The sequence below is a fragment of the Brachyistius frenatus genome, unplaced genomic scaffold, assembly GCF_029030835.1.
Source record: "Brachyistius frenatus isolate BFR_SWC_R1_liver_20210118 unplaced genomic scaffold, ASM2903083v1 Contig_6, whole genome shotgun sequence".
NCBI classification, from domain to species: domain Eukaryota; kingdom Metazoa; phylum Chordata; class Actinopteri; family Embiotocidae; genus Brachyistius; species Brachyistius frenatus.
In genome coordinates this window covers 2,974,465-2,996,255 of record NW_027210605.1, presented here as the reverse complement: position 1 = coordinate 2,996,255, position 21,791 = coordinate 2,974,465, and the positions used below count along the sequence as shown (strand labels likewise).

The 21,791-nt window shown below is 41.1% G+C and overlaps 1 protein-coding gene across 1 annotated transcript in view; it reads left to right on the top strand.

The window, feature by feature from the left end:
- b4galt5 (UDP-Gal:betaGlcNAc beta 1,4- galactosyltransferase, polypeptide 5) overlaps positions 1 to 19,506 on the top strand; it is a 32,677-nt gene extending 13,171 nt beyond the window's left edge. The window contains exons 2-9 of the mRNA XM_069725030.1: positions 10,561 to 10,680; positions 10,861 to 10,974; positions 11,355 to 11,482; positions 13,122 to 13,238; positions 13,351 to 13,538; positions 13,626 to 13,748; positions 14,323 to 14,424; positions 15,034 to 19,506. Of these exons, the coding sequence (XP_069581131.1) occupies positions 10,561 to 10,680; positions 10,861 to 10,974; positions 11,355 to 11,482; positions 13,122 to 13,238; positions 13,351 to 13,538; positions 13,626 to 13,748; positions 14,323 to 14,424; positions 15,034 to 15,181 (1,040 nt within the window). The 3' untranslated portion in view covers positions 15,182 to 19,506. The remainder of the gene's footprint in view (positions 1 to 10,560; positions 10,681 to 10,860; positions 10,975 to 11,354; positions 11,483 to 13,121; positions 13,239 to 13,350; positions 13,539 to 13,625; positions 13,749 to 14,322; positions 14,425 to 15,033) is intronic.
- The last annotated feature ends 2,285 nt before the right edge of the window (positions 19,507 to 21,791 follow it).

Sequence of the window (21,791 nt, the reverse complement as noted above, 5' to 3'; positions counted from 1 at the left end):
CAAAGAAGAAACCACTCAACTTTGTAAAGGGGATCGAAATCACGGAGCAGATCTATACAATTTTTTTTTTTACCCTTGTTAACATTGCGATTGGGCATTCAGCCTTCTAAAAGCCAGACATCCTAAAATTCTGTATATGGCAGTAAAGTTCTGTCGTGACAAATATATTATAGAAATATCATGACTCCATATCCCAATCCACATTCGTAGGTGCTGTTAATCCTCTGGGATACACATGCAGTTGCTCAAACTTTTAGAGGAAGCCATCGTTATGGAGCACTCTGGGACAGTGGTGTCATTGGGGAAAACCGGAACCGCTACCCAGCTGAGATATGATGCTTCAGTGAGGGACGTGTATTTTGACATCATTCTAATAGTTTTGTAAATTTTTCCAGACATATATCATTGTTTCAGTTACAGAGTATGGAGTGGACTACTGGTCTTAGTGGAGCACTGCGGTCTCCAAGTGTCCTTCTGGTTTCCAAATGCTTCAATTTCAGCTGTTTTTTTTTTTTTTTTTTTAACTTGGTGCAAAGGGAACATTGCTATCCCTTAGCGTCTTATTCTTGATAATCTCTTCCTTCTTCTCACATTGCCTCCCTGCAATAATTCACTCCACAATGACGAGACATCTCTCCTTTGTATGCTCTATTCCCATGTATGGACTAATACCCTTTTCAGACCAAAGTTAGGACTTATTATAAACCAGCATTACCATTACTACAAATGAGTCGCCATTGTCAGAAATAACCCCAGTATTTGTGCCTGCCTTCTCTTATCCACCCAGAAAAGCATACAGCAGTAGAATAGAGCAAAATATAAGAGAGAATTTGAGTGTGTACTATGAAAAGAAAGTCTCTCTGTCGAGCTCACACACATACATACACACAATCTGTCTATCTCCCTCTCTTCATCTCTCACTTTCATTCCCTCAGATCTGTTTTCCAGTATTTGCTTGCAGCAGAGTGAAAACAAGTGGTCCTGGCACCACTGTGTCATTTATGTAATTCTCAGCACCGCTTCTGGTCCCTGTGTTTCTCTGCCATGTAGTGGCTCAGCAGAAATAGTGATTCAGGGGAGTGGCATATATGCACACAAAAAGGCTAATATGGGCACACAGATACGCACGTACACACACGCAGACACACATTTGGGACAGCAGAGCAGATGGAGGGGCAGAATGACTAGTGCAAGACTAATAATGAACTCAAACTAGACCTCATGTTGTCCCTGCTGGCACTTCTTAGGGCATAGACCTTTTTCACGGCAGACATTTGGACTTGTCATTGTAGGGAAAGCACAAGTCTATAAATGAGAGGTCAGTGTCCCAGTAAGCCATGACGGTGAACCAAGTTGCATCATAGGCTGTTAATTTTTTTTTTTTAAAAACAGATTCAGCTTTGAGATCTAAAAAACAAGGCCAGTGCGGAAGTGCCTCAACGTGGAATACCACCGAGGGCCACTCGGGGTTAGCTCCAAAAAGGCTCTGGCTCCATAGACACGCATTCACATGAAATACAAAATTAATATGGAGTCACCTGCTAAAGTCACTCATTCTTATTAGTTTTCTGGCAGTCAATCTGAAAATAATTACATCTTTAATTAGATATGAGGCCCCAAAAACCGGTATGTTTGGGGGTGTGTCTTTTTAATTTACAGGCCTGTGGTGAAGTCAGGTTTCTGCTATAGTGTACTAGAAAATCGAGTCATATTCACCATTTGCTCCTCCCGAGCTCCTCCAAGTACGGTTATTCCTGCATCCCAACGAGCAAAATGCTATACACAGGGCTTCAGAAAGGCAGTTCACAAATCAATGGGTGACATCATTCTTGATTGTTGCTTGAATTGCACAAAAGCAGGACCTCACCCAAGTAAAATACAGCCATCAATATTACACCTGTCCTTTCCCTACAATAACAACTCAAAATGACTGCTAGGCAAATATAGTAACAGTGTTTTCACTGTCTGTAAATTAATCTGAGTCATTGATTAACAGGGCTGTTCAAACAGACTTAAAGCTCAGAGGTTAAGAAATTAGGAAACCACTTAACAGCAACAGTACACTGGAGAGAATTGTGAAAACTGTTGTGTTGTGAGCTCCTCTTCCTCCTTTGAAACAGAAGTGGTTTAGCCGATAACTGAATAATCAAGCAGTCAAGTAGTGTGCTGCTACCAGTTAACTATTAATGCATTGCAGCAGTGAGGAAGGGAGTTTATTCTTAAAACTAGGTTTTTATTGTTAAATATTTTACTTTGACTTGTCTTTTGAGTATTCGCATTGTGAAGCAGTTGAGCTGGTCGAAATAAGTACATGTATTCACTTCCATATTTCGACCACAATCATTTTTTTACTGGTGGTTATTCAAAAGTACGTCAGTATTCTCACGTATATCTGTTACTTAGGAACAACAGCATTGCAAGTTATTTTATTTTTGTTGTGCAATTGAGTCCGATTAAATCGTACATTGGAGGAAAAAAACCAAATGTTTAGGTTAGGTTTTTACATGTGGGTCAATCTCAGTTGGCCCATATAAAATTGTCACAAGAATGTCAAGTCATACTAAAGCAATTATGAATATTTGTTTACTCCCATTAAAGAAATTGTGGAATCAAGGCTGGGTAAAAATTATAAACTAATACCTTTGTCTTTTTAATCTTTAAAAAAAAAAAAAAAAAACGTCAATACTTATTAAAAAAAATGTCAATGCATTCAATTTCTTATACTGTGCACATTGACAAATATTCTTATCTTACTCAAATGTTCACAGAACAATATGCAGGTTTAGTGGCTGCCATTTTGTTGTGACACAATGAACCTAAACTCAGGTTTGTTTTTATACATCCACCAGACTTCTCTCAATGTTACTCCTGCAGGCTCATGCTGACCTGTGACAGCAGAGTAGTTGAAGATTGTGATCCTAGTTTATATAATCCTTCCAGTATCTGAAGTCCCATCCTTGCATGTAGGCAAAATATACAAAAAAGCAGTTGGCAGAAATGAGTTTGAGCAATAAGGCTGTGGGTATGTGTGCTGCTGCATGCACAACTGGGTTTGTGTTTGTCTAGATTGCTAGACAAACAGTTTGTGGTTGGAGGCAACATCTAGTATGACATCTAGTAAAGGGAAATACAATTTCTCAAGGTGAATTTGTTCCTCTTCTGTCGCCATAATTTTAGTTAAAGCACTCTTACATTGCATTTACATTGTAAGTCACACACAGAAAGTCAATATAAACTTAAAGAGCCAGAGCTAGTGTGAAAGTTTCAACTAGATGATTTAACTGTTTTCGAAAAAATATGTGAATCAAAGAAATAGGATGAGCACTACATGAACCTGATGTTTTTATTAAAAGTTATTTTGAAAAAAAAAAAACATTTTTAGGGCCCGAGCACGAAAAATTTCGTATTCTAGTGGAGTCGCGAGTGGGCGCGGCCAAATGGCTCGAGAGCGCCCCCTACAGAGATGCCCCGGTGGACACGTGTATCACACCTAGACGCACAAAAAAGTTACATTGCACCGTTACCTCAACTCGACAGGAAGTCTACCATTTTGAATTTAGTCGCCATTTGGGGCGATTCTGACACGTACTTTGTCGAACTCCTCCGAGGGATTTTGTCGGACCGACTTGAATTTAGGTTCTATGGATAGAAAACATGTTTGGGATTAAATCTTCTTAAAATAATTCGTTTTCGCCGATGCCTGTGCCCGTGAGAGGCGGCCATTTTGAGCTCCTCGCCATGAAACCACGAGTTGCTTTAAATCTTATGTACATGGACCAACCTTCTCCAAACATCACAGGTATGATAACAGCCCCGCCCTGAAGACCCCTGTGTGGTAATATTCACTCATAGTCATAGCGCCCCCTGTTGGCCACTGGAAATGACACTTTTCATACTTTCACATTCTACGTCGAGCTGGTTGATCACATGAACCTAAAGTCGGGTCACAATAACCTGAACATGGAGTTGATGATATATTGAGACATTCGTTAAACTTTGTCAATGGGTGTCGCTGTGACGATGCGGCAAAGTTGGATGTCTCGCCGTGACACAGGAAGTTGATGTTTAAGGTCAACGGATGCTTGAAACCTCACGAAATGTGTCACATACATCCTGAGTGGTGAGACGATAAAGTATATACCTGTTTTGCGAGAAGCGGGGATATGCGATCCCTCACGCGCTGCACGTCGGGGAGACGGCTTCGGGGAGGCGGCGTGCGGGAGTGTGAGGGCCCGTACATCACTGCTTGCAGTTTTAATTTACTTGTATATCCTTCACAGGAAGGTGTTTAACCCCAGTTCAGAGTGGGGACAAATCAAAGAAGAGCAACATTGGGGAGACTGATAGTAATGACTAAATGCATACAATAAATTGTTAAAGAGGAAGTGGGAGGCAGTAAAGAATGAATTGGAGTACTAGTGGTTTGGGGATTCTCAGGAAGTGGACAGCCAGCCAGTAAGTGTGATTAGTGCTGACGTCATTTCTGTTACAATAAATAACAAGCACTCTGCTTCTCAAACAGGGATTTTTTTTTAAAGTATTTTTATACTGTCATGGATTCTTGCTATCGCTTGTATGTTGTCCAGCCTGTCTGTTCATGCCTTCCCATCCATATGAGACATTGTAGCTCTTGGGAACGTTTTTTAATTCCTGTACACATGCAGGCATGATGGTTTCCTGGCATTGTAGTTCCGTTATTTTCAGGCAGTTTTAGTCTGATGTGAAAGGGAGTGTATGCGTGTGCCTGTGCGTGTGTGCGCCTTCAATGCAGCTGTGGTTTTGGAGGAAGCCTCATGATCCACTTATGACCGGGTGTCATGTGACCATAACCACCAGCACTGGACTTGTACTGTACTCATTATCAGCTGCAACTGCTTGTGCTCGTGTTTATTTCAGAAAGCAGATTCTTTGTACAAAATGGTATTTTAATGTGCACAGATGGTCTTTGTCATGGCTGACAAAAAGTCCCAAACTCCTCTTCATCAGTGTCAGTACGTAACTACTAATACATCCGTCCTTCGTCTTTGGCTTGCGTCTAACCTCTTCCTGCCTTCCTGTGGTGAATGCAGGAGTATGTCCAGGTCTCGACAACCAAACTGATTCTTGAGCTAATCCATACGTGCATTAGAATAATGTTCCCATGAACTAATTGGGAAATGAAATGACAGACAGAAAGAAGGAAGGAAAGAAAATACAGACTTGAGAGACTAAAGTTGTTTTTGCAAAACATTAAAAAAAAAAAAATCCATCAGTAACAGACTACTATGTGTACCGCGACTACTAATGACAGACAATCTTTAACTCTTTCAAAACATTTGAATGCTGCTGGTTACTTAATTACAATTAGCCCCGAAGTTACTACACATCTGAAAATAATTGATAGTGGATAGCAATTTTAATAACTGAGGATTTAGATACAAATAATAATCAGCTAATTTTAAGTTAATTTGTTAAGTTAAAATGTACACATTCGATTGCTTTTCTTCAGAATGCAATTTTATACCGTTAGATTCCAAATCCAAAATTGTGCTAATGATATTTCTTGGCTAAATGATTAATTAACAAATTAACTGATAAATGAATTGGCAATAAATTATAAATTCATTTTTAGTAAAAAATAAAAGATAGTTGTCATCCTATTAAGATACGGCGTAGAGGAGAAGATGCCAAAAAAATAAAATAAAATGATTTTGATTTTTTTATTAGCATTACGTGATTATTACTCAACACTTATTTCAAAGTGAGTCCACTGTCATACTGAGTTTTTTTGAGATGTTGAACTCTTTCAGTTATTGCTCTGTGCCCAGCTGCCGCAGTTTTCTCCCTCGCAGTTTTTTTTTTTTGTTACCAAATAAGAAGCATTAACTTTACTTCGCATGTACCGTATGTGTCTCACAATGTGAGCCCGGGATGGGCCCTTGGGAAAGCACTGAAAATTGCTTCTTACGTAACCTGAAATTGCCCATGACAACATGAATGCTAATGTTACCAAAACTGTAGTAGAAATGGCATCTAATCAGCAAGTCAAACTTTTATAAATACCAGAGCTGTGCAGGCTTCCTGATGGTTCACTATTTTAACTGTCACTTCAGAGGAATCTGTTACGATTTACACCAAACAGTACCTTTTTTTGTTTTTAAATACTGATGAACTAAGATTTTTTTTTTTCACAAGAGGATGTAACCAAAGAGAAAACTTCCTCAATGTGGTGGTAACATTTTTTATTTTTGTAATATTCAAAAGTACTCAAATGAACTCAGCCATGTATTATGGGTTTTTCTTCAAATCTGACCTTCTCTGGTAATAACATACAACAAATTGAGTCACACAAATACATGGTAACATGTCAGTGTGTGTGTGTGTGTGTGTGTGTGTGTGTGTGTGTGTGTGTGTGTGTGTGTGTGTGTGTATGTGTGAAAAAGTGAGAATGGTTTTAAGTGACTGATGGCAAGCAAACAGGATGTCACTTTAGTTATCTCTGAGTCTGTTACAAGCTAACTGACATCACTATCTGTCCTGCAGCAGGAAACCACGTACAAATAGCAAACAACTTTCTCCATGTTTCTGCGGAAGATCACAAGGAAACACTTTGTGTGTGTGTGTGGTGGTGGTGGTGGTGGTGGTGGGGGGTAAACTGTGGCATGTTTTCACAGGGATAAATGCAGGGTGAAACTCAGATTACCAACAAGACTGGTGTTCATTTGCTTTGATTAAAATAAAATGGAAGTAAATAATTGAGGCCTTTTTTTAAGCTTCAAAGTTATTTGTGGTTTAACCAATAAAAAAATATATTATATCGTTCTATGGTAACACACAGTTTTGTCCATAGTGTGTATGTGTTGGTGCATTGACTGAGAGGCTGCTACGGCTGAGTATTGAACCGCTCCAGCCCAGATTTCTCGGCATCACTAACAGAAGGGTCAAAAGAAGTAATAAAATGCTTGTCCCTTCAGTTGAGATCCAATCAAAAACAACACACATATTTCATGTGTATACAAAAAAAGTCAACTGAAATCACCATCCCGTGCCAACTTCAAACAACCTCAATAGATCAATACACTCAAATTACGCTGGTTGTTCCAGTTAATTGTGAGGGATTTAGTGTTAATGCTTTGAGTAATCGCCTGTTTGCTTTCCGATAAGGTCTTGAACTGGACCTGCTTAGTCATGTGTGGGCAATTTAATATGTTACATCGCCAATTAATTCAACTGACCAACATAAGACACTTTCAGCATTCAGTGTGATATGATGAATTTGCACCCGTAGTGCCCTAATTCCTGGGTATCTTTATGAATGTGTGGGTCCATGGGCTTCACTGATATGCAACGGCATTAAAAAATGACCCTTTCTGAGAATGGCAGCTTTAAACCCTGACAGCTATGAATGTAAGTATGATGTGTGTGCATACAGGAACCATTTCTGCTGGGAGGGAAAAAAAAAACTGCCTTTCAGCTGTTATCGCGGAGCTAGCAGAACGGGAGCGATCACCTCCCACTGCTGAGCTATCAATGTGGAGTTAATTGCCTTTCACAGGAAAAGCGGGAGGGGGGGGGGGTATGTGTGTGTTTCGTTTTTTTGCTTGTTTGTAGGCTTTGTCTTATTCAATTGACCTCTGTTGCATTACAAAATTCTGCAGGACCTGTGCCTGGAATTGTCCCCATAAACCTGCGATCCATCATTGAGATTGTTTACTTAAATGATACGAACAAACGGACTCGACGGAAAGTGATACAAACCACATTACACAGAGACAGCTTCACAGAGAGATGAAGAGGAAGATAGAGGGAAGGAGAGATAAAGTGGACAGAGAGAGTGATGTGGAGAGGGAGAGGGAGACGAGGATAGGTGGGCTGGGCTTGGCAGGACAGTATGTTCCGCGAGAGCTATGGACGACAAGGTCGTTCAAGGTCCCCTGTCACGCCTGATGTGTTGCAGTGGGGGTTTCTGAGGGGATGAGGAGCAGTAAGAGTGGGACTTGGGAGTGGGTCCTTCCAGTCTACATATCTATAATGTACTTGTATATTCATGCCATGATGCATCAGAGTGCTGTGTGTGTGTGTGTGTGTGTGTGTGTGTGTGTGTGTGTGTGTGTGTGTGTGTGTGTGTGTGTGTGTGTGTGTGTGTGTGTGTGTGTGTGTGTGTGTGTGTGTGTGTGTGTGTGTGTGTGTGTGTTTGTTTGTGCATGCCTCCCCTTCACTTATGTCCAGCACTGATGGCCTTGTGTTTAGCCTGATATACGTTAGTTTCCTCTATAAAGCCCAGGTTTTGCATGTCTCACTTCTATTGTCACAGTCTGAAGCCTTTAATATCTCATCATTAACCATTACTCCTGTATCTTCAGAACATGTCTGATGTTAGAGGAATTGTATATCCACTGCTTTGTATTCAGTAGATCAAGTGTCATCATTCTCCACATCTGTGCTTGACTACTTTGTCTACATGGTGTAATTCCAGCCAGCTTTACTCTTCAAAGAACCAATAGTGACTTTGTGAACCAGGAACGATAATTATTTTACAGTAAATGCCAGACTAAGATTCTGACTTTGCAGAGGTTAAAGAGGTTTGCAGAGGTACTATACATACAGTACCTTGGATTTGTCCTGGCAGGGTGACACAGATAATATATCTCGATACGCTTGGCAGGCATGAGAACGAGACATGTCAAAATATGTCGGTGCCTGCACTGGTCACACTCCAGAAGCCTCTTAGTGTTTTTCCATCATATGGCGCCTCAGAAGGGCATCAGCGCGTGTGTGTGTGTGTGTGTGTGTGTGTGTGTGTGTGTGTGTGTGTGTGTGTGTGTGTGTGTGTGTGTGTGTGTGTGTGTGTGTGTGTGTGTGTGTGTGTGTGTGTGTGTGTGTGTGTGTGTGTGCGTGCATTTGTGCATGGACGTGTGAACGTGTGAACGTGTGAACGTGTTCGTTGATCTTCCTCTGCGTGTGTTACAGTGCGAGTGATCATGATCTCTTCAGCGTTCGTATTTCCCCTTTTTATTGTCATTATTATCTCTTGCAGATTTGTGCTCCATGCAGCTGCTCTGTAGTATTTGCGTGTTGCAGAGGTAAAATGAGAACATTGATTTCAGTTACCGCTTAGCCACTAGTCTGTAGTCCTGCAAGCCTGGCAGTTTATATAAAATAAGATGAATGTGATGGAAACTGTAATACAATTACTAATGACAAATCACATCCCGTGGATTTCTAGTTCAGCAGCATTATACACACAGACACTCACACACACCATGTACACAGACACATATCTACAAAAGAGTCTGCATCATATTGAGGCTGCTTTAAGATAAACACTGACTGGGTTAATGGCCAGTGATTGTGTAGTTGGATACAGATTGACGAAGGCAGAGATCCATCAGTTTGACAGACTGTGTGTCGGAGTGCTGCTCCAAAAAAAGCCAACAGGCATAGTGGTCAGTGGTCCTGGGAGTTATCCCAGAAATTGTTTTTCCCTCTGTCATTTGTTGACATCAGAAGATAGTGAGTCACTGGTGCAGCAAATTAGAAACACAACTTTTTACTGTGCAAACACATTCTCATGCAAGCCCACATCAGAATATAGATGTGTGAGGGGGAGTTCAGGGTTTTGGGTGACTCACTTTTGGACCACATACCATCACTTTGTTCCAGTGCATTGGTCCTCTTTGGCAGGTTAACCTCTGTGGTGGTGTTATTTAGGTCAACCTACACTGAGAGGAATTTCCACTAACCTTCTCTGGTGAAGTTCCCAGTAATAACTGTTCTGCAATTATACTGAACAGCTCTAATAAATGGATTTCCTACATGATATTAAGGTGCAGTCAGGTTGATGAGATGATGCTGGTCATTGTTTGATATGTACAGCATGGCACATTCTTATGCATGACAGGTGGTTACTGTGAAACATTCATTACTTCCTCTTTGTGTGACTCTTCCTCTGCTGCCTGGTGCACACTCATTCTATTTGTGCCCTTTCATTTATTCCCACCGCGACAAATAAAATGCATCAAAAACGTACAACCCATTAAGTCGAAAATGACTGAAAATGGTACAACATAATAAGGCAAGACATTGCAATTATCATGCACAGAAGGCAGTAACCAATGGTACATTATTTTAAATTCATTAACTCAGTCTCTCGCTCGTTCTTGAATAAATTGGAGCTCTCCATCTTCCTCTTCCATCATCATAGATTAACATTACAGTTCACAGTTGGTTTTCTTTAGACTGAAAGCCCCTTGATGTGTGGTTAGGAAATCCCTCCCCCCCCCATTAAGTCACCAATGCAGATAATCAGTTTGTGCCACATTGGGTGGAAGTATGGGCCTACATTACATCATACTTTCTTAAACATTCATGGTTCTATATTGTTTGAAGTGAAAGGAGTACGATTTTGGTCCTGAGTTAAAGAATGTTGAAGAACTTATGTGGTTTTGTAAGTAGTTGCTTATGCATGACTGATTTTTTTTTTTTTTTTAATTTTATACGGTATGGTATTAAGATGCCGAGAAGTCTGAGCACAATAATAAAATGGCCTAAAACTTTCTTTTTTCTTTTCTTTGTCCACAGTGAATGAGTATGTGTTCATGGTCCAAGCCAGAGGGATCCAGATCAAAGAGAACGTGAAGAACATTGGGGCTCAGGTTCTGGAGCAGGTGGTGAGAGGGGCTTACAACATCAATGGCACAGGTAAAGACGTGCACATCCACGTGGAAGGCTTAGCTCACAGCTCGTCTTTTATTTAAGTGCATGAGCCCCCCCCCCCCCAAAAAAAAGTGTGTAGTTCAGGGACCAGTGAAAAGATACTAGTACACAAAACAATGTAACTTGCAGCCAGACTCCTTTTGATGTGCTTGTGTGTGATTCCAGATTATTCCTATGACTTCAACTTCAGCGAGAGCGATGCTCCTCCCACCGCATACCTCCCTGAGGGCTTCACCTATCTCCCCTCACAAGTTTGCCCTGAGAGGCTGCCCTCCATGAGTAAGTGCACTGTTAAAGTTAATTTGATTGATTTTATTTGGAATTCTTTCGCTCATATCCTGACTCGTGATTTTATAATATATTCAGAATATTAGGCACCAGATGAGGAAATGTCTCTCCGTTACAGTTCTCATTGTGCCCTTGTACACATTTGTTCTAGTAATATTAGAGAAATGGTTGAGCGAACATGTTTTATTTCAGCTTTGATTGACGATGCATGCAAATACGTCGTAATAGCACAATCTAGCAATTTATGTTCTGGGCTGCTCAACCGTTACAGGCTTTCTCAGCATTTTCTTCATCCTACTCCAATTGATTTTTTTCCCCCCCCATCATTTCTATCTTTACTCATGGCCGTCTTTTTTCTCCCCCACGCACAGAGGGCCGATTGGAGGTGAATATGAGTGAGATATCTCTGGAGGAGGTGGAAAGATCCTTGCTGGAGGGAGAGACTAGCATGGTACCTGGAGGCTACTGGAAGCCCAAAGACTGTTTGCCGCGCTGGAAGGTGAGTGCGGATGTGGCATTGTTAAAAGAAAGCTCAATGAGAAGCACAGCCAAATCTACTGACCGGCCAGTGGAAAAACAAATGCATGATTCAGCCATATAAGGCAGAAGAGGCTACTGTATTGTTATAGTATAGACCTTAAGCCAACTGTATTCCTCTGGCAGATTTTGGAAGTGTCTTTTAATTGTCTCTCCCCACCATCAGAGCACCAAATGGAATAATGAATGTGCTCCAATGACTGAATGACATTCAGCCCTTCCATTGAGTCCACAGAGAATCTATGCAGGGCTTTGAAGCTCTTTCAGCACCTCATTGTGTCCCACACCCCACATTTGTACATTACCTGATGCCTATTCAACTGTTTCCATATGATTTACTGCATTTTGTAGATGCAAGCTGTCATTCGCCTCACTGCATTGTTGTCAGCGACATTTGATTTGGGGTTCTCAACCTGCCAAAAAAAAAAAAAAGTGTCTCTTTCCAAAAATTACAGCAATACACGGTAAGAAGCCAGCTTATTAGGTACACATAGCTAAAAGTAATGTAGTCTAATACAACAGCCCGCAATAAATTCTACTTTGAGGGTTATAATGCTTTATAGGGGTTTTGACTCAAATGTATGATCACCTTGGAGACTGCAGTTTGTGGTGCAGTTGAACTGAATTGCATTATAGTGGCAGGTGTTCCCATTGTTTTGCCAGCCGCTTTTGTATCTGTGAGAATAGGCAAAATAACAGAAACACCTTTTTAATAGACGGCAACACAGTTTATGAGGCGTGTTTCTGAGTTCTGAGATCTCCCTTTACTGTTACAATGTAAAGTTAATATTTGGGAGAATAATCCACCTAAGTATTTCTCATCCTCATGCTTTTTCTCATTCTGTGGCTCGCTCTGTGAATCAGAATGATGAGGCTGGTCTGTCTGATAGCAAAAATGCAAAAGAAAATTATTACAAAGTACGAGAAGCAAGCAAAGCATCTTTCTTTGCACTTTACAGTACTGCTACATTTTTAAACCAGCCAAAAACAGGAAGCGACAAAAAAATACATATTAGGAGATTACTATGTCTTTATTTTTGTCGCTTCCTGTTTTTTTTCTAGCATTGCAGTCTTGTGTGCCATCTGTGTCTTATCGCTTACATTCATTTGTGTATGTTCTGATGAGCAAATTTTTTTCTGTCGCTCTTATTTATTACAGTATTCTCTCACTTTTCCCAGTTCCCCTTGCTTTTTATTCCTTCCTGTTACAGCGTCACTGTTTTATATTGAGCTTCAAAAGAAACTTAAAAACAGGCACTGTCACAGTTACCGCTCCGTGGGGAAAAATAAACACCTCTCAGATCTTTGGTGCCTTGGTGCTTCTCTGATTGATGCCTGTCAGATCTCGTTTTGGAAATGAGATTTCACATACCTGCCACTCTTTTGTCAGAAGTCTTCATTGTAATTAGTAAGTTTTGGTCCTGTCTTCACCCACACGTTCCCATTCACCCACTGCTAATAGATCACAACTCTCATCTGCACACATTCAACTGCTCGTGGCTTTATGTGTTCCTGTATATTTATACACTACGTATCTCTATTTGTCTGCTTGTCCATTTTATTTCATGCCTGTTGTATTTTCCTCCATTTTGTGTCCCCAGGTGGCAATCCTAGTTCCATTCAGGAACCGACATGAACACTTGCCCATCCTCCTGAGACACCTGGTGCCAGTGCTGCGGAAACAGAAACTTCAGTTTGCCTTTTATGTCATAGAGCAGGTATTCACATTGTCATTTACAGAGATTAACAGTTTCGTGTGGCAGAAATACTCTCACTGCTTTACAGAAGGTAATGGGTTATGATATCACCGGATATCCTTTTTTTCTCTAGGCGGGTACAGAGCCATTTAACCGAGCCATGTTGTTCAATGTGGGCTACAAGGAGGCTATGAAGGACCTGGACTGGGACTGTCTAATCTTCCATGATGTGGACCATCTCATGGAGAATGACAGAAATTACTACGGCTGCACAGACATGCCCAGACACTTTGCTGTCAAACTTGACAAGTACTCCTACATGTGAGTCCTGATTCTGCCTAGGTGGGAATACACAGTAAATCTATTCTTACTTAAAATGAATCTAATATGTGTAATTGTCCCTCCAAGGCTTCCATATAATGAGTTCTTTGGTGGTGTCAGTGGCCTGACGGTGAAGCAGTTCAAAAAGATGAATGGATTTCCTAATGCATTCTGGGGCTGGGGAGGAGAGGACGATGACCTCTGGAACAGGTGGGGGAAACACACAGACACGCGCACACACACACACACACACACACACACACACACACACACACACACACACACACACACACACACACACACACACACACACACACACACACACACACACACACACACACACACACACACAGAGGCACTGGCCTATGTGACAGAGCTGCAGCATGAGGCTGACGGTATTGTTGACTTTAGGCGTACTCAAGAGATGAGTTAGGCTTGTTGGCACATAGCAGGCTTTTGTATTAGTTTTTTTTTTTTTCCTCCGTTTGCCTTTGCCTCACAACATTTCCCCCACCTACACAGCTCACAGGCAGCTGTACACACACAGGGCTCTCAATATACACTGCCAACTCTAACTGTTTGACTTGTGTTTGTTTCCGCCTTCATTACACATTCTCATTTGTGTGCAGTAACTGTGAAATCTTTTTTTTCTTCTCTATATTTGTATATCTATACCATGTTATTGATAGTGTGTAATACGATAGCATAGCTACCAGACCGCTCATTATTATGATGCACACTGTGTACATTCTTGATTAACAAGGCATCAAATATGTTTGTCTAGGGTGCGGTTTGCCAATTACACAGTAAGTCGACCACATGGCGAGCAGGGACGCTACATGTCTATTCCACATCACCATCGTGGAGAAGTCCAGTTCCTGGGAAGGTTAGTGTCTGTGTATGCACAGTTCATTCACACACAAAACATACACATACACCCTTTGGTTAAAAGTGGAAGCTGATAATTGCAATGAGGCTTAGACTCATGTGATGTAAGCCAGTCACATGAAAAGCCAGAGCAGTGACTTTGAGAGAATTTCAACTCTTTTAAAGACTTTGCATGTGATGTGCTTGTATTATTACTTGAAACAGCCCGAGGAAGAAATGTTTCTTTCATTTGTTAGAAATTTCAAAGAATATATAACAGGTAGAATAATAATTAATACAAATTGTCCTTTAGAAAATAATAGATAAATCTACCCTATATTTGCCATGATAGATTTTTGCAGCAGTAATCGTATGATAATCCATTGTCATGAAAATGAATACGCGGCCAAGCTAATTCTGTCTAAACCACAGACTAATACTCTTAAGATCAGCCACATGTTACCATACCATGGAAGCTGATGAAACTTGTTTATCTACATTTTATCTCAATGTTTTCTAATGCTCAAGTGTCACTCACTTCCACTGAACATGAGCATTAAATATGTTTGTACTTTGTACTGTATTCTCTCAGTGTTTACTCTTCTTGATTGAGTGTTTGTACTTGCAGGTATAGTCTATTACGTCACTCGAAGGAGAGACAGAAAGTGGATGGTCTTAACAACCTAAACTACTCCCCACTCATGTCCCGGAGGCCTCTCTACACCAACATCACAGTCAGCTTGAGCAGAAAGCTTGCACCCATATCCGACTACTGACGTAGGCAGAGCTGGACTGCAAAACACCTGGGAATCAAAGTCCTCTGGGACATCAGCCATATCTCACCAGTTGCAGCACTGCTTAGGACTTTTTAGTTTTTTAGTTTTTTGCTTTGTTTCTTTTGTTTGTATGCAAAAAAAAAAAAAAAAAAAAATGGAGACTCGAATAAGTATGTTTGATAAATCATATAAGAAAATAGGGATAAATGCTGCACTTGTTTGTGCCACAGTCCATCACTCCTCTCATCTGGGCTTCTCTAGACTTCAGTCTCCACATGCCTTTTGCACCATTTTGGCCTTCAGCATCCATTCATTGATTCATTTTCATATTCTGTCCATGATGAGCTCCGCCCTGCACTACTGTGCTTGATTATAAAAAAAAATAGGCTATGATATACACGCACAATCAAGTGTACGCACACGCCACACATGCACGCACGCAGGAATTTGACTTATATGTGCTGACGACGCGGTCCTAAGGCTTTGATTTTTTTTCTTTTCTTTTGCACTTCTGATTTCATAAATGCAGTAAGCCTGTGAGAACATTTGCATGCACACACACAACCACCACACAGCAACTTTGACCGAGTGGACTCTTGCAGCTGGTTCTGCATAAGGTATGCCAAATCTACAAGTGAAGAGAGCAAGAGAAGATGATATAAAGAGTGAGTGTTTTCCATCATATATATTGTGTGTGAAATAGTTTGTTATAAGTTCAGAGAATATTAATTCTTGAATCATCTTGTACCAACTACATTTTGTCTTTTGAAAATACCATTTAAAGGCTGTGATGTTTGTGTTTGCATAGTTGCATTGAATGTTCTGTCTGCCTGTCTGTTTGTTGGAGTGCGATGCTCATCCTGTTAGCAATAAGCTGTGATATCAGACAGCAGAACTTAGCCCTGACTTCCTCACTATACAAATGCAATAGCACGGGTGCTAGCATACCCTTATTGGACGACAGAGAGGAGTGACTGTGTATGCAAACTTCACATTCAACTCAACTTTGCCTAAGCAAACATGCCACCCTTTTCAGAACTCGTGCATGTCGTTGTTTGCGTGTGTGTTTGTATAAGTGAGGGGAGCTATGCAAATGGCTGCATTTATCTTGTTGTCAGTGCAGGGTTATCGGGGTGACCTCCAGGAGACTTGGTCTCTGAAACTCTGACAGACTGACTTTAGACCTCACTTTGCGTGTGGTGTGTAAGTCCAGGCCGGGGAGAGACAAACCGTTGCTGTTGCCGTTTTAGATCCCGCATCCTTAATGTTTACTCACCACAATTTTTTATCGAAGAGAATTGGAGGTAGAGAATACTTGATTGCTGTCACTGTCAGTGGTGTTTACAGAAGCTTTTGCTTTGTTATTTTTCAGATTGTCTAGCGTTTGTAATACTGTTTGCCAGCCCTGCTCCACATTGGGTGCTGTGAAAATCGTCTCTCTTCAACAACCAATCTATGGCTGCCTTTATTTTTTTAACTGTGACAAGTATCTAGACTTGGCGAGGGAAAAGCTGATCTGAATGCTTATCTTAGACGTCAGGCGATGACCACTGATTCGTTTTGTTAACTTGTGTGCAGGCATTGGCTCGTGAGTTTCGTAAATCAGACTTCGGGGTGTTGATCTTAGTAGAGTATTTGTTCAGTGGCATGCAGCCTAACACTGTGCATTGACACAGACTCACAGCCCTCTGGCAATACACAGCAGTGTAATGCGCCTCTCTGATTTGTGTTTGACAGTGTTGATTTTGAGTAAAATATCCCAATACTGTAAATGTAGTTCCTTTTTAAAATATAATACAGACATACTGTCCTCACTGTCTGTCCTCTAGTCATGCAGCTACTTCATTTCACACAAATCGCCTTGTATGCATTTCTTGAGATGTATCTATTGGGGAAAATGTGGGTGGTCGACAAACTGTTGTGTTCCCACAACAAAATAAGAAGTAAAGAGGCTGGACCTCGTTTTATTTATTTGATTGATTATTTTCCTTAATTGTTCAGTTTTTATTTTTCTTGGGGTTGATGTGATGATTTGTTAGGTGACGTATGACAGACTTTGTTAGATGCACTGAAACTTAGTTATGTGTATTTGTGTGGGATTATGAGGTTCAGGTCTGTGTAAACGGGTCAGTTCCATTTCATCCAGGCCCAGATTTCCTCTACAGAAATGACATAAACAGCTGGTAGTAATGAAATGGAATGGGACCCGTAGCCTGGTGTTATTCATCCTCTGAACAGACACGTTGGAGGAGGAGGCCATTTTGTGTGACAACCACAGGAAGAGACACAGAATCAGAAAATGCTAATGGTCACCGTCTTTCACTGATCACCTCCATTATACTAATTGATAATCAATGGTGCTGACCTTCCAGAGCTCCCTTTGAGGGACTCTCTCTACATGCTTACTGGAACCAATACTGACGTCATTGAGGCTGGTATCGACTGGCAAAGCATCCTTCAAATTTATATGGCTCCTGCATTTGATTCCAACCTGCATATAAGTGGAGTAGATATTTAATGCATTTACATCCGTACATTCATAAGCCTGTTGCCTTTTCATCATGCCAGGTAAAGCTAATCCACGTATTGTTCTGGTTCATTGCCACAAGCAGATGCACGTGTTTACCTCCTCGCCAATCACTCAGGAGGTGCCCAGTGGAAGTCATGGACAGTAGCAGCATTTGTGTTAAGTTTTCTTTTCCATGTGTGTTTGAGTGAAATGGCTAAACCTCTCTGAGGTCTAACTGTCCTCCATCTAGATTTTGAAGTTTTTTGATTTTCAGTTTTGTTTTTTCGGCACTGATACGAAAATTATTTTTGATGACCTGGTTGTGAACAACTAGCTGGTTCTCTTTGTAGTTCTTGACACATCACACACTGTATATTTGTTTTTTCAACATTTCATTGCTTTAAATTAAAAGCTAGATGGACATATAGTTAAAGCCAAATGGTTTGAATATGAGTGTTCAGGTGAAGATTTGGACCGTGAGGTACGTCTCGATATGAAGAGACACTCTGGACGACCTAGATACTCTTAGAGTCAGTATTAGGCTCTATGCTCAACAGTGTAGAACAAGCAGCTTCATCAGCTAACAGCATATTTAAGATGTTATTTTTGTGACTACGAGACAGCTTTGTCCACTAGATTGATGACTTAGTAACGGGGCCCGAATCGGTCAGCACTCTCGCTTTTTTCTAAAATGGGAAATGGATTGATTTCAGTTGGCGATAAGAGCATGCTGGCTAGTCCTGTTATTTATAATGTATGTGGTCTCAGTCCAGACCAAGACCAAGACTGCTGCTCACTAAAGAGGCTTCATTGTACCATAATCTCACCTGTTCTGATCCATTCTGTGTCAGTTTAAATGAAGGGACCATTCTTTGGGCCTCTGACAAGACTGGCAGCCTTAAAGCTTCTTAATTTATTGCAGTGTTTTTTTCACTCAAGTTTTTATTTTTTTTATAAGCAAAAATATTTAAATTGAAAAAAGTGCATATCAAGATACTGATCATTGTAAATATTGTTGTGTGTAGTGTTTTAGAAATTCTATAAGGTCTTAAATCACTACAGATGCTAGCATAAAGAACAAGGCTTCAGGGGGGTTTGGCTGGCGGTTTATCTGGTGCCATTTAAGTGCTAGAGAAGCTCACACAGTGACATCAATTGTTTTACATCACTGCTTCCCAGCACAGACTTCCTTTCCTCAATGAAAAAGATTCTCATCCCATAAATTTTCGATTCCTCTCACGATCTCAAAGGTGTTCTGCACTCCGCAGGCCTCCCTGTGCTTACCATGCTGTGGCAGTAGGAGAGACACGTCACGGCAGATGTAGGCATCAGTCTTCATGTGAAGTTCAGTGTCTTTGTTTCTGCGTGCCCTGTCTCTTTGATGGTGACAGCAGTTGGAGTAAGGTGTGGGTCACAGGAGAGTACTGCAGGATGGCAATGTGTCAGCCAAAAACACCTCATGCTTACGATGCAATGAAACACAGGCACCCAAACCAGCGACACAATCCACTCCAAAATCCACACAAATTATTTTTTTGTATGAAAGCTAACTAATAAATAAAAAAAATAAAAAAACAGAAAAAGGATACAGATTGCTAAATTTAAAATATATCTTCTCTGATTGTAAGGAGAGAAATTCTCCTTGAATTGAAGCCATTTGAAGCCACTTGTCAAAACTTGATGTCAGCCTTATGTGGATCTGTTTGTGTATTGGCATATTATCTTTTGATTATTGAAATTTGTATGATGGAGATTTTCTTTTATACCATCATTGTTATTGTCAAAATACACCAATAAAATGAAACTTGTAAAGATAGATGTCTTGCTGCCCATGTGTTTGTTCTTTGCATTGAGGTCCATACACTTTCAGTGAGCCGCCTGGAGTCGCTGCCTCTACGAAGCGTGGTCAGTGACTCTTAGAAATGTTATGAATAATATTGTGTTTATAGTGCATACTATCACTGCTCCACAGAACGTAAATATGCAGACTTTGGCATGTTTCCTGTTAAGAGACATTTAGTTTACACCTCATTAGTTGAACAAAACGCAGAGCACAAACTGGCCACAGTTAAGAGCATAGGCTGCCAGTGACAGAGCTCAACTGGGAATATTGTACTGTATGTATGTATAATATGGAATAATAGTGGGGGGGGGATGCAAAAATGCAAAGCATTTTCGGACTGTTTTGCAGTCATCTAAAAATATCTATGTGAGGATCCTTAATTGATTTTACTTAAAAGATTAACTGCTTGCATGACCATAGAGGGGGCTGTACACGGTGAGCAGGATTATAGACAGCATCACGTCGCCTCTTAAACACTCTTTCCCGAACAGAGGTTTATTGTCTGTGTTTTTGGCTCAGACACCAGGCCGTTGGCTCTTGTGATTCACAGTTAGCAACAAAATTCCAGTATCTTGGGACCAGATTCCTCCGTTTTAGTGCACTCCTTTTAATTGTCCCATTTTCCACTCTTGTCAGTGTGACTGCTCTGCTGGCAGTTTGTACAGTACGCATCCGGATCCTGAGACAAAGACCATGCTTGTTCAGAGCCTCGATAGCCTGTCACCCAGAGAAGAAAATAAAACACAGAATGAGATGCTTTGACGAGAGGTCACTTAAGATTCATTGAATCAGAGCAGTTCCAGCCTTGTGGCATTTAGCACATTAGCTGCGCATCTCTGCTGGATAACAGAAGTGACAGCTGATAATTTAATTATGCTCTCAGAAAAGGAAATGCTAAGTGGCAGGGATGAGATATCTACATGGGACTTTAAATGTGTTTCACAGAGTTTGTGCACCATTATTTGCCACACTGGTTTATTCATCTATTGGAAAGGAAAAAGAGGACTAATTAATATTAAGTATTGTGCTTGAAAATGTGCAAAAACACCCACATTTAACTTGACCAAAAGTGCACCTGTTCCTTTTCCTGCTGTGTAACAGTGGTTGCAGTGTTTGTGAGTGTGAGTGTGAGTGTAAAAGAGAGAGAGAGTGTGTGAGCGAGAGAGCGGTTTGGCAGAGGCACAAGAGCCCGGCTGGAGCAGCCACATCTTAATGGAGTCTGGGAAACACAAGGCTTTGGTATGCTAACACCAGTGTCACTTAGCTGTCAGACACACACAGAGGGCAGCTCTTAAGATCTCAAGGGTTGTCTTGGCATGTGTATACAACACATGCCAGCATACACACACACACACACACACACACATACACGTCCCTTATTAATGCATTCACACTCACTCCTTGAGTGTTGTGCCACTCAGAGGCTTTGATGTCAACTGTGGCGCCTCTTGCCTTTGTGTGCTCCTTGTGTGTCTGTTTCAGTGCACTTCTCCCCGCAGAGTGTCTTAAACTGGAATCTGCATCAGGAAATAGCTGAATAACTGAATTCGTAGCTTTCAGTGGTGCAGAATGGTGTCACACTTTTCATCCACACTTCCTCCTGCCTGCCTGTGTGTGTGTGTGTGTGTGTGTGTGTGTGTGTGTGTGTGTGTGTGTGTGTGTGTGTGTGTGTGTGTGTGTGTGTGTGTGTGTGTGTGTGTGTGTGTGTGTGTGCGCCTCCTCTGAACGCAGGCCCAACAAAGGGAAACAACCACAGAGACATGCCCTTTAGCTTTCCACATTTTTTAAGCTCCCTGTGTACCTTCTATATGATATATGTGCTGACATCATGCATTCAAGCGCCAGGGCTATCATATCTGGTTAAATCAGATGTTTGAGTAATAGAGAACAACAGTGCCTTACGGGATGTAGCCTACGTGCATGTGATTGTGTGTGTGTGTGTGTGTGGGGGGGGGGGAATGTGAAACCTCATGCATGTGTGAAAACAAGAAGCATAGGAGGCGAGAAAGGAACACTACCCATTTGTGAAGGTCACATGAATTTGTAACATTCCTTGATATGACATAACTATTTGTCATGGTCTCAGGTATGAGCATTACCCGGCATTAGAGCGACCTGCTGCCACTCCTCCTTTCCTCTCATCTTCATCCCTTCTGCTGTGTCTCCTCCAGGTCACTGATAGGACAGTTCTTCGTGTAGCGCTGCTTCCTAAGGGAGGCCACAGAATCCAGCTGCTGTCGGGCCCTGGGGTTTTAACT